The sequence below is a fragment of the Callithrix jacchus genome, chromosome 18 (assembly GCF_049354715.1).
Source record: "Callithrix jacchus isolate 240 chromosome 18, calJac240_pri, whole genome shotgun sequence".
Lineage (NCBI taxonomy): Eukaryota > Metazoa > Chordata > Mammalia > Primates > Cebidae > Callithrix > Callithrix jacchus.
The window spans coordinates 12,487,927-12,506,059 of record NC_133519.1 but is presented as its reverse complement, the minus strand read 5'-3'; the positions used below and the strand labels follow the sequence as shown (position 1 = coordinate 12,506,059).

At 41.7% G+C, this 18,133-nt stretch overlaps 2 protein-coding genes and 1 pseudogene across 4 annotated transcripts in view; all 3 read left to right on the top strand.

Annotated features, from left to right (window-relative positions):
- The window catches only part of LOC103788982 (uncharacterized), an 870,763-nt gene that overhangs the window by 728,678 nt on the left and 123,952 nt on the right, over positions 1-18,133 (top strand). The gene's annotated exons all lie outside the window — the stretch shown is intronic.
- LOC128930157 (late cornified envelope protein 2D-like) lies at positions 4,129-4,864 on the top strand (annotated as a pseudogene).
- Positions 15,891-16,304, top strand: LOC144580197 (late cornified envelope protein 4A-like). Its single transcript, XM_078355513.1, is given in 1 exon segment — positions 15,891-16,304. A coding segment is annotated over 1 exon segment (414 nt).

Here is an 18,133-nt window from a genome sequence, read left to right as displayed (position 1 = left end):
AAGTGTTTTATGTGTAACTCAACCAAAGGAACAATTAATTTATGCAACGTTAAGTAATTATAGTTATTTTCCACACTTCATAGATGAAAAAACAGAGGCACACACAATTTTGGGGAACATTTTTAAGGTTCTATGGCAAGTACCTGGTTTTCAGAATCCAAATCGAGGTGATTTAGCTACAGAGTCTGTGATCTCAGCGGCTCTCCACAGTTAAACGGGGAAGGCCTGCACTACCTACTGTGTGAAATTCAAGCAGCATATGGTAAGTTCTTCTCAACAAACTAGACTTAAAGCAAGTACTCCCTAATTTTCCTGCCTGACATACTAATGCTTCTGCACTAGTTCCCACACTGCCCAAAATGACGCACTATTGCTCATGCCCTTCTCTTGACCCATGTCCCTCTGTCCTTTCTGAAGATCCCCTCTCCCAGAGGGGCTCTCTATTTGTCTGCCCCATTCCTGACTAGGGCTCCTTCCTTGGCTTCTCTGAATAAACTCACAGTAACGGTAGACCAAGAAGAGGACAGGCACCTGAGAAGTAAAAACAGAGGAGGGCCCAACACCGGGCTCAAGGAGGCCTCGTACAGAGGGCCCTGGAGCAGGTTGTAGGGTTGATTCTGGCTCTAGGAGGAGCAGAGTGTGATTCTTACACATTAAAGGTACATGCCTAGAGATTTTTGATACTCTTGTCTCTACCTCTTTGGAAAATCATGGGAGATTCCAGGATACTCCACCTGTCTGTGGAGCTTCTTGTGCCCAGAAGTTATAAATGGCTTCAGCAGGAATCTAGCCACTGGGCAGTAGTTTCAGGGACCCAGGTCACTATCAGCCATCCCTTGTGAGGAAACTTTTGCTCCCCACCTCACCTCCAGTTCTGCTCTATGAGCTGCTGACTTGGGACTGGGGTTATCTGTTTTCAGTGGGAAGGAGAGATTGTAATGAGCTAAGAGATGCATTTTACAAGAAGAAACTATAAAATAATCAACCTACTAATTGCGGAAGCTGAAGGAGAGGAATGGGTGAGGTTGGTCCCATTCCTGCTGAATAAGAGAGGAGGAACCACAGAGTGAGAGGAGTAGGTTTTATGATAGAGTTAGTTTGAGGTCACAGCAAAATCTTTGCCTCTTGGGAGACATATGACAGGATCAAACTGTCTCTGAGGAGACATTTGTCAGGATCCATTTCTTGGCAAAGGGGAGGTGGCTTATTTTAAATAACTCCCAAGCAATTATTCTAATAACATTTTATTCATCCATCTAATCAATATTCTATGGTCAACTGCTAGACTCCCCAAGAAGAGAAACAAGAGGTAAGACCTGATTCTGAGCTTACACTCTGGTGACTTAATGGCTATGTACACAGAGCCAAGAAAACCTAGAATTCTTATGTGCTGGTGTCAAAGACTGAGCCTGATCCCAGAAGTGGCTGATCATATTTTATCACAAAACATATGGAGGGACATTTTGTCCCCTGAGACTGGCTTCCTACAGATGAGGCACATATCAGCATTGTGGTCTTCTCTCCAGCTGCTGTGTGACAAGCCACACTGCTGTGCTTGCACTGGCCTTGCAAACACACCTTCATGCCCACACACACATTCATAAAGGCCCAGCCCATCAATTCTCTTCCTTCACGGTTACTATCATCTTTGTCAAGGAGAATGAGGAACCTCGAATGACATTTACTCAGGCATTGTCAGGTGATCCAGCGTCCCAACAATCTCCTTGGGAAATAGACTCATTGTGTGTGGACATAGATTTCACAGAGGTCTTCAGAATGTCTATTGAATTGTGAATTTCTAGAGGTCACACAACACACACAGTGTTTGCCTCTATAAACGTGTTTGGACAGATGGGCCCTGAATACCCACTAGCTGACAAAACAGAATATTTTTGATTAATTGCTATATTTTGATATCAACATTTCTCACTCTTGACCTAAAAACCCTCAAGGGTAGGGGACTACATCTGAGACTAGAAATTAAACTGTTGGAGATGGGGCATCGCTTCGTATAACAGAAACGTAAAGATCATAGACTTGTACCTGCTAGACCAAGGGTATGTGAAAGAAAGGACTATCTTTTTCAAAAGCTGTATTCTACCTTACACCACACAGTAGGTTGTCAGGAAATGTTCAATGGATGGATGAAATAAATTGATTAATGAATGAATGTATCTAATCCAAAATTATATCAGATTCCATACTCTCCTGCCATTCACCAAAACAAGATTCAATAAATCATTTGATTCCCATCACCCTCTTGACTAGAAATAATTACACGACTCAAAATCCTGAGTGTACACTGTATATTCCTAAGAGAGTTTTTGCTAGCCTACCTATATTTTTAAATATAATTTTCAAAGATAGGAACTGAATATTGTCCATTTTTCTGTCTCACACACTGTCCCCGTTCTTTTAAAAATTGACATTGTTTAAGTGTCTTTCTTGTGACTTGTCATGTGCTAAGCCTCACTTGATGGAACACACAATCCAGAGAGGAAGGTTCTAATAGGCCTATATTATGGTTGAGAAGTTATATCATCTAAATAAAGTCTTAGATGTCACTGGGCTCACAAACACATAGCTCTTCTGATTCCAATTCAAGAAACTATGGCCTTGTTTTAAAAACAGCCTGACACACGGTAGATATTTTAAATTTTTTTTTTTTTTATTTTTTTTTTTGACGCAGAGTTTTGCTCTTGTTACCCAAACTGGAGTGCAATGGCATGATCTCGGCTCACCGCAACCTCCGCCTCCTGGGTTCAGGCAATTCTCCTGCCTCAGCCTCCTGAGTAGCTGGGATTACAGGCACGTGCCACTGTGCCCAGCTAATTTTTTGTATTTTTAGTAGAGACGGGGTTTCACCATGTTGACCAGGATGGTCTCGATCTCTTGACCTCGTGATCCACCCACCTTGGCCTCCCAACATGCTGGGATTACAGGCGTGAGCCACCGCACCCAGTCTAGACATTTTAATTTCTAAGGGAAGAATTTTAGTCACAATGACCATCAGCACCAAATCTGAGGAAACCATCTTGATTCACTTATTGATCTTGTTAGCAGGGTTCCGTGGGCTACACAGGGACATGGGGTCAGGAATGAGGGTCTGACAAGAAGGGGAGGAGCGTATTCTAGGAAGGAAATGGGCTCTAACTCAATGCCACAAAGAAACCAGCCTACCTAAGGGAGCAAAGCTTGGAAAACTGTGCTTGGGGATGGGAAGAAGCTGGAATAGCACACTTCCACAAGGAAGCTATGGCAAGGATCTCTGGTGTTCTCAGAAGTCACTCTTTAAGCCTTTGTCCATGCACTAGCTCCTTAAGAATCTCCCAGCAGCTCCTTGAGGACCCAGCCTGGAGGAGGCTGTGACTGGTTAAAGCTCCTTTAGACCCCAGCCCCAGAGGGAGGTCCTGGGAGCTCCCAACTCTTCCTTGGACTGTAGGGGCAAGAGGCAGGGGAATGTCAGGAATGACCTAGCATGTACCTGGTTGTGCAAGAACCATCTGCCCTTCCCAGAGCCAAGCCCAGGCCTATAAAAGACATATCCAGCTCCAGCCCCTCATCTGCTCTGACTCCCCAGGGATGTGTCTGCGTTCCTGTGTGTGACCAGGGTGAGTGGGAACCTGGGAGACCAGAGGGGACAGGGGAATCGGAGGATGAAGGGAAGCTTCAGAGAGTTGTGTCTTTGATTCTGTGCTCTCATGTGCAGGAAGGAGACACAGTCTGACTTGAGTTTCTGGAAATCTTGCCTTGGACTGGGAGAAATGTGGATCTGGAAGTTCCATCAAGGGCTTATTCTTATCTTTAAAAAATGGATACTTTTTTGGGTGTGAACACTTTATTCAAGCTCATGAAGATTAGAAGATACTGCCTATCTACTAAAAGATAGAATAAGATTCTTATTATATCTAATTTTCAAATGTATCTTTTCATTCAGCTGGAAAGATTTAAGCTGTTTTCTTTCACTTGATATATATGTGTGTAAATGTGTAAACATATACACACACTGAATATTCTTCACCATCACCGTATGATTTAGTTTTAAAAGAGATAAAATGGCCATCCTTGGTTTTCCACAGCTAAAACATTTGATTATTTCAACTTTCAGGTTGAATAAGTCCCTCTGAGATGTCCTGCCAACAAAACCAGCAGCAGTGCCAGCAGCCTCCCAAGTGCCCCTAAAATGCCCACCCAGTGCCCAGCCCCATGCCTACCTCCAGTCTCTTCCTGCTGTGGCTCCAGCTCTGGGGGCTTCTGTGGCTCCAGCTCTGGGGGCTGCTGCAGCTCTGGGGATGGTGGCTGCTGCCTGAGCCACCACAGGCCCCATCTCTTCCACCGGCGCCGGCACCAGAGCTCTGATTGCTGTGAATGTGAACACTCTGGGGGCTCTGGCTGCTGCCACAGCTCTGGGGGCTGCTGCTGACCAGACCTTGAACATCACAGAGAAACCCTTATGGAGAAACTTGCAGCCAGGACCTGTCCCAGAGTGATGCTTCTCCTGACCCATTTTTTCCTTTCCATGGGCTGACACACCCTGTGAAGTGTTTTGTCTGTTGTCATGGCGCAAGAGCCTATCCTGGATCCTGATCTCACCTTCCCGCTTTACCTCGAGCGACGATAAAACTCTGTTGCCTCTTCGTGAAGTATCCTGGCCATTGTGAAATACTTTACTCTTTTCAAATCCCTTCAAGTCCAGTGCCCAGCCATATACTTTTAAGGATGGTTTGGTAAGAGTGGAATGTGAGAAGGAGGTATGCCGGAAGCAGTCTCCAGAGGGGCAATCCTGAAAGAGCAGCGTCACAGTAGGGCTTCTCAACGGGACCACCTGTGTGCACTTGGAGACTGTGAGATGTGGACCCCCTCGGGTCAGGCAGGGGCCTGAACAGCCTGACAGCCCCAGGGCTGAGCACTGCTGGCCATGCGCTGCTTGGTCAGTTTAACCCACCATGTTGAATGCAGCTTATTTCCATTTTCTCTCCATGTCATGATGTCAAAGTTAGAAGAATCTTTGGCACTTCAAGCAAAAGGGTATTTATTTATTTATTTTATTATTATTTTTTTTTTTTTGAGACAGAGTTTCACTCTTGTTACCCAGGCTGGAGTGCAATGGCGCCATCTCGGCTCACTGCAACCTCCGCCTCCTGGGTTCAGACAATTCTCCTGCCTCAGCCTCCCCGAGTAGCTGGGATTACAGGCATGCGCCACCATGCCCAGCTAACAAAAGGGTATATTTAACAGAATTCTTTTCATCTGATTTAAAATGCTTGGCATGAGAATCAGAACCCTTAGGGGCAAGTTTAAATGACAACTCATTGCCTCTCAACTACTCTCCAGGGAGGAGGAGTCTGCCCAGTTCTTGCTTTCTTTCCTGTTGCAGCCTTTCCACTAAACAATTGTTAGGTAAATACTTAAGCAGCATGAGGCTGGAGGAACACCTCAATATGGGCCTGCCCAGTCCCTCTGACTCAGTCCATGGCTAAGTGAGACAGAGTATGGAACGGGGGTCCGGGCCTTTTCCCACTTTCATTGCTGCACCTGTCTCACTATGAAGGCTCAGGCCTGGAGAATACGAAGGAGAATTATGAGAACTACTAGTCTCAAAAAATATATATAAACCAAAACAGGAAAGAAAGAAAGAGAGAGAGAGAGAGAGAGAGAGAGGAAGGAAGGAAGGAAGGAAGGAAGGAAGAAGGAAAGGGAGGGGAGGGGAGAGGAGGGGTGGGGAGGGAAGGGAAAGGAAAGGAAAAGGAAGGAAGGAAGAAGGAAGGAATAGGAGGGGAGGGGTGGGGAGGGGAGGGAAGGGAAAGGAAAGGAAAACCACTCTCATAGCTGTAGAAAAAGCTGCATATACTCCAGCCTGGGTCTGGCCCTCCTTAGGTTCTGGTCTCCTCAGCTCAGCACTCATATTAATAGAATTTTAGGACAGAGAAGCAGCTTGTCTAGATGACTGGGACCCCTTGCTTTGGGGAGGAAATGTGAAGGAGAGTGAGGACACACCACGAGGGGAATCAAAAACAGTAGTCTATCAGCAAGCCGAGAGGGCTTGTGGTAACATGATGCACTCAGTTGAGAAGCAAGGCCCTGCTGGAAATGGACTCATAACGCCTCCTGTCCCTTCTTCTGGATGACAATGATGGGTACCAATTAACATCTCCACCTGTGTTCTTCCACTCTAGTTCCTCCCTATCATGCTTGAGACTTATTTCCTTTGCTCCTTTTTGTCATTATTGCATCTCCTACAGGTAATGACGTGTCATTGCTAGTTTAATTTGAAATTCTCATCATACTAATTCTGAGTCTATGTTCATATATGTATTGCCCACTGTTTTTCTTTTCTGTTTTTCTGTGAACTACATATTCATGTACTCTGCCTTATTCGTCCGCATATTATTTGCTTTTTTTTTTTTCTTTTGGTCTATCTTTAAGTATTTTCCCTCTGCATTAGTCAGGGTTCTCCAAAGAAACAGAACCAATAGAAGATATAGGTCTGAATATGAATATAAATATAGATAAAGGTAGAGATACAGATTTATTATAAGAAATTGGAAATGGGTTTATGATTATGAAGGCCAGGAAATTTCAAGACCTGTAGTTGGAAAACTGGAAACCTAGGAGAGCTGATGTAGTTCCAGTCTGAGTCTGAAGGCCTGGGAACCAGGAGAGCCGATGGTGGAAGTTGCAATCTGGGCACAGAAGATCAATATCCCAGCACAGAGCAGTGAGGCAGAAGAAATTTCCTCTTACTCAGCCCTGTTGTGCTATTCTGGTCATCGATTGATTGGTTGAAACCCACTCACATAGGGAAGAGTAACCTACTTTAATAGTTTATAAATTCAAATGTAGATCTCATCCAAGCACACCCTCACAGGAGCAGCCCAAATAATGGTTGACCAAGTGGTCTGGGAACCTCATGGCCCAATAAAGTCTCCATAAAATTAGTCAGCATACTTCTCCCCCTCCCCCTTATATTTTAATGAGCCGTATTGCGGTGTGGCTTACAGTGATGTGATTTGCTGTAAGAGATTTTTAATTTTCTTTCATCTTGAAAGTTTTAGACTTCTTGGTTAAGAGATCTTCTTTCATGTTTTTTTTGTTTTTGTTTTTGTTTTTGAGACGGAGTTTCCCTCTTGTTACCCAGGCTGGAGTGCAATGGCGCGATCTCGGCTCACCGCAACTTCCGCCTCCTGGGTTCAGGCAATTCTCCTGTCTCAGCCTCCTGAGTAGCTGGGATTACAGGCACGCGCCACCATGCCCAGCTAATTTTTTGTATTTTTAGTAGAGACGGGGTTTCACCATATTGACCAGGATGGTCTCGATCTCTGGACCTCGTGATCCACCCGCCTCGGCCTCCCAAAGTGCTGGATTACATCATGTTCTTAAACGATGCACATAATCCTCAAAACTTTCTGCTGAGGTTTCATTTGCTTGCTGTTTTACTTCCTAATTTGTTAGTATATTCATTTTTATTGTGAAATATATCCTATATACAAAAGAATAAATAAATTATATCTATGTAATTTAAAAAGAAACACAGATAATACCACAATGAGGATAATTAAGAGAAGACCGGTAGAACTCCCCAGGTGCCCCATATGCCCCAATCACAAGACACTTCTCCACGCCAGCCAGAGATAAGAATGCCACAGTGTTCAGTTTGCACTGTAGTTTTGCTATCCAGGGATGCTTCCCAGTTAAGTTTTTAAGCTTTATAAACAAGGAGTCACATTTTTATATAATGTTTTCTCTTTGTTCCATGTCCAGTTGAGGTGAATCCTACTGTATGTTGATCCGTAACTTATCCATGTTCATTACACTATACTATTCGTGTTCATAATATGCTATTCATTGAGTAGTCTATTACATTTTACAATATGCCAGAACGTATGTGTCCATTCTACTGATGATGCTGATTTAGTTTGCGTCTAGTTTTTTATGAATAATTCCAATTCTGCTGTGAAAAGTCTTATATATGTCTTCTGGGACATACCTGACAAGTTTTTATTTTTCCCCTGAAGTATGATTCATGGGTAGACATAGTTTCAAGTATCTGGATAACAACAAAATGTTTTCCAGAGGGATTGCATTAATATTTATCCTGAGCAGCATTGTATGAGAATTTCTGTTGCTCTACATCCTCACCATTAGTGGTACTGGCAGACTATTTTAACTTTGCTAATCGGGTGGGTGTCAGTATCTCTTACGATCCTTTCATTTGCGTTTTCTAGATTACTTATGAAGTTGAGCAACTTTCATTGGTCATTTGAACCTCCCCTTTTGTTAGATTTATTTTCAAGCCCTTTGCTCACATTTCAACTATGTGTTTCTATTTTGTAAAGATGGGTTGGCTTTTCATCTCTGTATTTTGTATGCATTAGTTCTGTATGATGCAAATATTTTTTTTTTTTTTTGAGACAGAGTTTCGGTCTCGTTACCCAGGCTGGAGTGCAATGACGCGATCTCGGCTCACCTCAACCTTCGCCTCCTGTGTTCAGGCAATTCCCCTGCCTCAGCCTCCTGAGTAGCTGGGATTACAGGCACGCACCACCATGCCCAGCTAATTTTTTGTATTTTTAGTAGAGACGGGGTTTCACCATGTCGACCAGAATGGTCTCGATCTCTTGCACTCATGATCCTCCCGCCTCGACCTCCCAAAGTGTAAAGGGATTACAGGCCTGAGCCACCGCTCCTGGCCCGTATAATGCAAATATCTTTTGCCACTCAATGATTACTTTAGTTATTTAATTGCTTTACATTTCCTTTGTGTAAAGTGTAGGGTCGGCTCAAAATTTCTTCTTACCTGTTGTCCAATTGCTCCACCATTCATTGAAAAAAGATAGTTTTTCATTTAATTTCTTTTGCACTTCTGTGAAAGATGAGTTGAACATATTTGTGTCGATCTATTTACTAATTCTCTGTTCCATTCCATTGATCTCCGTGTCTGTCCCTACCCAGTACCACACTGTCTTGGTTACTGTAGACTCACTCTTGGGTAGAATTATTCTTATTGATCAAGGCCATTTGATCTACTTTATTTAGGGCCTAGGCTTATGCCTTTTAATATAAATTTTTCAGCAAGTTTAATCTAAAAAAGAACAACTTTGCTGAGATTTTGTTAAGAATTGTATTAAACCTGTGACTCAATTTGGGGAAAACTGACATGTTTATTGTTGTCTTTCACTCCTTGAACACAGAGTATCTTTCCATTTATTTAGGTCTTCTCCCAATTCTTTCATGATTTTTTTCTAATTTTCAGTATGCCAGTTCTGTCCATGTTTTTTCAGTGTGTCTCTAAGCATTTAAACTTTTTTGGAAGGTTGTAAATGCTGTTAGACCTTCGGTATGTTCACTGTTAACCTGCAGACGTGCTTTGTTTTCTTGCACTGATCTTGTACCGGGCAACATTTTTAAACTCATTTATGAATTCTAGAGTTATTGCTTCTTCTTAGACTTCTTGAGAATCTCTGGTAGGACACCACGCTGCCTGCAAACAGGGATGGTGAACACCTGACATTTTTCTCTCATTTTCAATCTTGGGAGAAAGCTCTCAGGTTTTTACACTTAAGCATGACGTTAGCTGTAGAATTTTTGTCTATGGTCTTTATCACAATTGGAGCATGTTTCCCTCCATTTTTAACTTGCTAAGAGATTGTATTATGAATGGGTACTGAACCTTATTGAATGTTTTAATGCACCAATTCATGTGATTGTGTGATTTTTCTGTTTTAGCTTGTCGATATAATGGATTTCCTAGATTTTCCAATGTTCATTCTGCTTTGCATACTGAAATAAATCCCAGTTGATCATTGTATATAATTATTTTTGCATATTGTTGGACAAGATTTGATTGGTATTTTGTTGAAGATTTTAGTGTCTAAGTTCATAAGGATGTTGTAGTTTTCTTTATTTTTGGACTGTATTTACCTGATTATGATATCAGAGAAAAAATGGGCCTCATTAAATGAGCTGAGAGGGTTCTGCCTCCTTCTATTTTCTGAAAGAAATTGTGGAAAACACATGTTAATTTTTTTACATGTTTGGTAGAATTCCCCAATGAATCCATCTGGGCTTACATATTTTTTTCGAGAGTTTTAAGTAATAAATTTAATTTCTTGAATGGCTATGGGACAATCTAGACCACTTATTTTATCTTCTTAGCTTCGTTTTGGTAGTTTATGGTTTTAGAGAAGTTGGCTCATTTCTTTTAAGCTGTTGCACTTATGAGCAGAAAATTGCTTGTAGCATTCTCTTATCTTTTTAATGGCTGTAGTGAAATGAAACTTTTTATTCCTGGTTCCAGTGATCTTTAACTTCTCTCTTTTTGTTTTTGTGAACCCTGCCAGAGGTTTACAAATTTTATTTTTGGTTAATGAGCCTTATTGCATTAATTTCCTCCATTATTTTCTAGTTTAAAATTAGGTTGATTTTTGTTACATCTTTACTTTTTCTTCCATCTTTTTCAGGTATATTTTGCTTACCTTCTTGTATCTCGAGCCAGAGACTTAGATTATTAATTTGTGGAATTTATTTGTTTCTAGCGAGCACTTAAGGCTAAAAACTTCACTGTTAACCCTGCTTTGACTGTTTCACTGTCTTCGTTAGTTTGGGTTACAACAGCAAAGGATCATAGACTGGGCGACTTAAAAAACAAACATTTATTTCTTACAGTGCTGGAAGTTAGGAAGTTCACAGTCAAGGTGATAGCAGATCCAGTGTCTGATGAGGCCATTGTTTCTGGCTTGCAGATGTCTACCTTCCCATTGTATTTTCATGTGGCTAGAGAATAATTCTCCCCTGTTTTTTCTTATAAGGGCACTAATCCCATTCGTGAGGGCTCCACCCTCATAATCTAATCACCTCCCAAAGACACCCATCTCTTAATAACATCACATTGGGGACTAGAATTTCAATATATGATTTTTTATGTGGGGGACACATTCAGTGCATAATTAATCCCACATTTACATGTTGTATTTTCATTTTTGTTCATTTCTAAGTATTTTTAAAAGTTTCTTTGAGACATCTTCCTTAATTCATACACTGGGAGTATATTGTTTAACTTCCATACGTTTAGAGATTTTTTTTTTGTTTTCTTTCTTTATTGATTTCCATTTTGTATTAATAGAGAATTAAAAAGCTATGCCTCAGTAATTACCAAACTAAAAGGACTTAAAAAGAGAGTTTTAATACCACCTCAAGGAACAAATAATTGTCGTTGTGTTAGCCTGTTCTGCCCTGATATAATTGAATACCTAAGGCTGGGTAATTTGTAGAGAAAAGAAGTTTATTTGGCTCATGGTTCTGCAGGCTGCAGCAGAAGCATGGTGTTGGCATCTGGTCCTGGCGAAGCCTCAGGAAGCTTTCACTCATGGTGGAAGGCAAAGGGAAAGCCGGCAATCACATGACAAGAGAGGGAGCAAAGTTGGTTGGGTTGTCATACTCTTTAAAAAACAGATAACCCATGAACCAGATCTGATTAACACTCATTACCTCGTGGAGAGCACCATTCATGAGGGATCTGACCCCATAACCCAATACCTCCCACCAGTCCCCACTTCCAACATTGGGAGTCACATTTCAACATGAGATCTGGAGGGGACAAATATCCAAACCATATCAATTATCTTTACAAGATCTTACAAATCATGTAAAACTTGGAAGATACAACATTTATACCACATCTGGACTCAAATTTCTCAAAAGAATAATAAACCAATATTAATTATAAACAAATATATAAAAGTCACAAACTAAATGCTAAGTAATCAGATCAGCAATATGTAAAAAAAAGAATATATTTTGTCCAATTACTGATTAAGCTAGGAATGCAAGATTTATCATTAGAAAATATATTTCTTTTATTTTTTTCAAATGGAGTCTCTCTCTGTTGCCCAGGAGTGCATGGCATGATCTCTGTTCACTGCAACCTCTGCCTCCTGCATTCAAGTGATTCTCCTGTCTCAGCCTCCTGAGTAGCTGGGATTATAGGTGTACACCACCACACCTGGCTAATTTTTGTGTTTTTAGTAGAGACGGGGTTTCATCATGTTGGCCAGGGTGGTCTCTAACACCTGACCTTGTGATCTACCAGCCTCAGCCTCCCAAAGTGCTGGGATGACAGGCATAAGCCACCGCTCCCAGTCTATATTTCTCTATATTAACATATTAAGAGAATGGCGCAATGACAAAACTAATTTAATCTCAGCTTTTATGGAGCCTTCACTCTCCTTGAAAAGAAAGACTACAAACAGATAAATTGTAAGGTGTTGACAGGTTTGAAGTATATCAGCAGAGTAGAGATGGAGAATAATGGTGTTTATGCTTTTCTATTGTAGTCAAGGTGTATTGAGAGGTGACATTTAAGCAGAGGGCTCAGTGAAATGAGAGAGTGGCCCAATTTACTATTTAGATAAAGAAAATTCTTCCAGGTAGCTGGCAGAGCAAGTGTAATAAGTATGCTTGGCATGCTTCAGGATTAGCAAGTGGGGCGGAGCTGGCAGAACCTAGTGGTTGAGATAAAGTGGATTAAGCAATAACGTCCAAGTATGTAAGTAGGATCGGATGGGACCGTGTATACCACAGCAAGGACATGGATTTTGTTCTAAGTGTGATGGAAGCACTGCTTTAGCTGTATCCCACAAGCTTTGATGGTCTGTGTTTTCATTTTTATTCAAAATAAAACTATTTTCTAGTTTTCCTTATGACTTCCTCTTTGATTTATAGGTCATAGAGGTAAAATTAATTTTAATAATATATTTTATTTAAGCTAGTATATTCGCAATTTTGCATTTCAGCATGTAATCAATCTAAAATACTAGTGAGATATTTTACATTTAAAACAATTTTATGTCTTCAAACTCAGTGTTCCGCTATGATACATCTCAATTCAGACTAGTTACATTTCAAGGGCTCTATCGTCTCATGAGGCTAGCGGCTGCTGTGTTGGACAGAGCGGGGCTACCTACACCAATAGCTTTCACCTCTGTTTGCACAACACAACCACCTGGTGACCATTTAAAAAACACCAATGCTGGGGCCCCATTTTCAGAAATTCTGAATTAATTAGTCTACAGTTGAGTCCTGGCATTTTTTTTTTTTTTGGACTGCCTACTAAAACCACTGGTGTAACCCCTAAATTTTCCTTTATTCACACCATGTTTCTTCTGTGTTAAGGTTCAGCATCACTATCTAACTTCTCAGGTGTTTCTGCTTCTCTCTCCGGTTCTACTGTGAGCTCCTGAGGACAGGAACAAGGTTAGCTCATCTGCATTTGTTACCTAACTAGGGCAGTGCTGGTCACAGATGAAGAGCTCAGATGTGGTAGGTCGTTGCTTGTTACCACAGCCCTCTGTAGCTGATGATCCACTTGCCATAAACACCGTCAACAGGGGCATTGGGTTGAGAGAGATGGAAAATGGGAGGACATTCCTCCAAAAATACTTGCTGGAAAATCTGCCCTCCACGACAATTCCATTCTTGCTGTCTAATGCTCATTTGCTGAGTTAGTAACAGCACAAGATACTATAAAAGTAGGTAATTTCTGCCTTTATAGAGAGGAAATATAGACTGAGAATTTCGTCATCTTTCTTGTCATCATTATTGATGTCTTCGTGTTCATTAATATCAGCTAATTTTGTCATCGTTAAGCATCTCTTTTACATAGTAGGTATTTCCAGAAGTACCTTGTGATTATACATGTTCATAGCTATATCATGTATGATATACATAAGGAGAAAGAAATCAATCTTAATGGATTGCATGAAGACTTGTATTCTACCTAAACCTTTCGAGAATTAGAGCAACACACACCAAATGTCTTTTTCTGTTGGTTTAGAGTGTTTTGATGAGTAAAAGGGAACAGTTTTTTTCATGATGAGAAAAATATTTCCCCATAATGATCTTACTGTAGGTTGTTTGAGTAAAAAAATTAGTCCTTTTTAAAAAATAGTTGCAATAAATAAAACATGTGTGTATGCGTGTGTATGTGTGTATGAGTGTGTGTATGTATGTATGTGTGTGTATGTGTGTATGTGTGTACGTGTATGTATGTGTGTATGTACGTGTCTATGTGTGTGTTTGTGTGTGTATGTGTATGTGTGTGTTTGTGTTTGTGTGTGTATGTGTGTGTATGTGTGTATGTGTGTGTGTATGTGTGTATGTGTGTGTATGTATGTGTCTATGTGTGTATGTGTGTGTATGTGTATGTGTCTATGTGTGTGTATGTGTGTACGTGTATGTATGTGTGTATATGTGTGTATGCGTGTGTATGTGTGTATATGTGTGTATGTACGTGTCTATGTGTTTGTATGTGTGTATGTTTGTGTGTGTATGTGTATGTGTGTATGTTTGTGTTTGTGTGTGTATGTGTGTATATGTGTGTGTGTATGTATGTGTAGGTTTGTGTGTGTATGTGTGTGTGTATGTGTGTGTGAGACAGATAAATTCACAAAAGATTCCTGAACTGGTAGAAGTCTCAAGTCTCTGACCTGTGCTCATGAGCTACTTAAATGTGGCACAATCACATACACAACTCACAACAGAAAAACTCATAAACTCATACTTAAAAGGCCACTTGATGGTGACACATTCCTTGGCGATCCAAATAGAAGTAGAGCAATATGATAGCCTTCAAATTCCAGGCCAAGGGGTTCTTAGAAAAGACATTCTAAAGAGAAGAGTGACTAACTGAGGGGCAGCTCTCAACCCAGGCAGGGTTGGGAACCTGGCCTAGTCCAAAAGCATGGGGGATACTCTCTAAGAGGGTGAGGAGACCTAGGACACCAGGCCAGCCTCTTGGGATTGACTGACCTGGGAAAGTCCCACAACTTCTGGATGAAATTTGGCTGGAATACATTAGGGGCTAAATCTGGAGCAGTCTTGGAGCCTTTGGTGCCAAAGCTCTTCCTGAGGGACTGAGCAAAGCGTGTTCAGGAGGGAGCTTCAAAGGTGTGCACCCATAGCCTTAAACCCCCTGCTTGCCACCCCTTGAGACCTTAGCCTGTGCCGAAGAGGCTGCCTGCGAAGCTCATTATCCAGCTCAGGAGGAGATGAAACCAGGAGGCAGGAGAATGTCAGGCATGACCCTGCACTTGTGCAACAGCCACGTCCTGCTCCTGCCATTAGCATAGCTTATCCAAGGCCCAGCCCCAGGATCCATATTAAGTGTGTTCCTGCTGCTGGCTCCTCATCCACTCCGCTTCTTCAGGAACCTGTCTGGCTGCGTCTGACCCCAGGGTGAGTGTTTCTATAGGAATCCAGAGCGGGGCGCTAGGGAGATGATGGGGCTGGAGAGCGATTCTGGGAGCACGGAGGAGGAGGATCAAATGGTGGCCAAGGACAGAAGGCCAGGAGGAGTGGTTGGCTCTGGACAAAGACAGACACAACCTGGGGAGGATTGTCCTGTGATCAGACAGGCAGATGATGAATGACCTGGGGTTGCTGCAGCTGCACCAATGGCTGACCTGTTGGCATCAAGCTCACTGCACTGAAAGAAGCTTTTCTCTAACTGTGCAGTCCTCACATTTCTTATTATTGATTAAACAGATTTTTCTACCAATTTCTGAAATCCATTTCTAGATAGATTCATGTGGGTACAATTGCGACATATTTAACATGTCTGAGCTGGCATTCAAGTGTTGCTGGCTTTATTAATTCAGAAGTCACCTATTAACCACCTAACAAATACTAAGAATTGTTGAAAACTCTAGGGATACAAAAGTATTGAAGGTACAACCTCTGTCTCAAAGAGGTTTCTATACATGTCCATATTTTAGATATTCCTCTTCATCACCTTGGGGGAGGATTTTAAAATAGAAAAAATGTAATGGCTCTTGATATTAAGTTTCTATATATGTTTCTATTTTGTCCTTCAGGTTTATTGAAATCCCACCAAGATGTCCTGCCAGCAGAACTAGCAGCAGTGCCACCCCCCCAAGTGTCCTATCCCCAAGCGTTCCCTCAAATGCCCCCAAAAGTGTGCATCCCCATGCCTACCTCCAATCTCTTGTTGTGGCTCCAGCTCTGGGGGCCGCTGCAGCTCTGGGGGAGGTGGCTGCTGCCTGAGCCATCACAGACGCCATAGGTCCCACCGCCACAGACCCCAGAGCTCCAACTGCTGTGGCAGTGGCAGTGGCCAGCAGTCTGGGGGTTCTGGCTGCTGCTCTGGGGAGAGCTGCTGCTGGCCTGGACCAGGAGGAGCAATGAGGAACAGCGCTAAAGGACTTAGAGAGCGAAGGACCCATTGCAGCTTGGTGTTTCACCTCCTCCACTCTCTTGTCTTTCCTTTCTGCACCCCATCAATTGAATAAACATGGAGATTTGCTTCTCATCAACTTCAGGCCTTGGATTTACATTATTTCAGCTTAATGTCAATATCCAAATTGTTGAAAAATTGACGTGCTTTGCAACAGTAAATGTACTTCCAAGTAATTTTCAAGTCCCAGAGTGACAGTGGTTTTTATTCCACTTTTTTTTTTTTACTTTTACCTAAATTCCAATACTTCTCCCTGTATAGAAAGGTAGATTTATAGCTTTTACTGGAATAAAGAAAAAACAACCAATTAAACTTTAATGAATTACTTATTTGTGTATACATACTTTCATGAAAATCTAAAATTAAGCAGTATTTGTGAAAACAATAAATAAGGGTTAATTACAATTCCAAGATAAATCTAACTTAAATTTTTTTTCTTTTTCTGATTTTTTTAATTGTACTTTAGGTTCTGGGGTACATGTGCAGAACATGCAGGATTGTTGCATAGGTACACACATGGCAATGTGTTTTGCTGCCTCCATCCTCCTGTCACCTACATCTGGCATTTCTCCCCATGTTATCCCTCCCCAACGTCCCCACCCACCCCCGCTGTCCCTTCCTTGCCCGCTCCAACAGACCCCAGTGTGTGATGCTCCCCTCTCTGCGTCCATATGTTCTCATTGTTCAACACCAGCCTATAAGTGGGAACAGGCGGTGTGTGATTTTCTGTTCTTGTGTCAGTTTGCTGAGAATTATGGTTTCCAGATTCATCCATGTCCCTACAAAGGACATGAACTCACTTTTTTCTTATGGCAGCATAGTATTCCATGGTGTATATGTGCCACATTTTCCTTGTTCAGTCTATCATTGATGGGCATTTGGGTTGGTTCCAGGTCTTTGCCGTTGTAAACAGTGCCACAAAGAACATACGTGTGCATGTGTCTTTATAATAGAATGATTTATCATTCTTTGGGCATATACCAAGTAATGGGATTGCTGGGTCAAATGGAATTTCTATTTCTAGGTCCTTGAGGAAGCGCACACTGTCTTCCACAATGGTTGAATTAGTTTACATTCCCACCATCAGTGTAAAACTGCATCAAGAAGAACTAAGGATCCTAAATACATATGCACCCAATACAGTAGCACCCAGGTACATAAAACAAGTTCTTAACGATCTACAAAGAGATTTAGACTCCCACACAATAATAGTGGGAGACTTTAACACCCCATTGTCAATATTAGACAGATCAACAAGACAGAAAATTAACAAGGATATCCAGGACTTGAACTCAGATCTGGACCAAGCAGACCTAATAAACATCTACAGAACTCTCCACCCCAAATCCACAGAGTATACATTCTTCTCAGCACCACATGGCACTTATTCTAAAATTGACCACATAACTGAAAGTAAATCACTCCTCAGCAAATACATAAAAACAGAAATCATAACAAACAGTCTCTCAGACCACAGTGCAATCAAATTAGAACTTAGAATTAAGAAACTAACTCAGTGTCCACATGTGGTTATGAACACGTCCTAGATGAGATTCAGAAATTCCTGTCTAGAGTCGGCTCCTACCTGGCTGTGTGACCTCAAGCAAGTTTCTTCCCTTCTCTGTGGGCCTCAGTTACAACACAGGGGCTGCTTTCTGTCCTTCATTCAGTGGTTTTACAACAGAATCTGCTGATAGTCTAGGAGGAATCCCTAATTATCACAGGAATATTGGTTCAGGGTATCTCTGGTGCTAGAGGAGATCACTAGTCACAGTAGAGAGATATCTCACTGAGTCCAACATTCCTGTGCCCTCCCTCTCTTCAGTATGTGGCTTCTGATTTCTTCCTACTTCTTGTCCCCAGAAGCGGGGGACCCAGATTTGG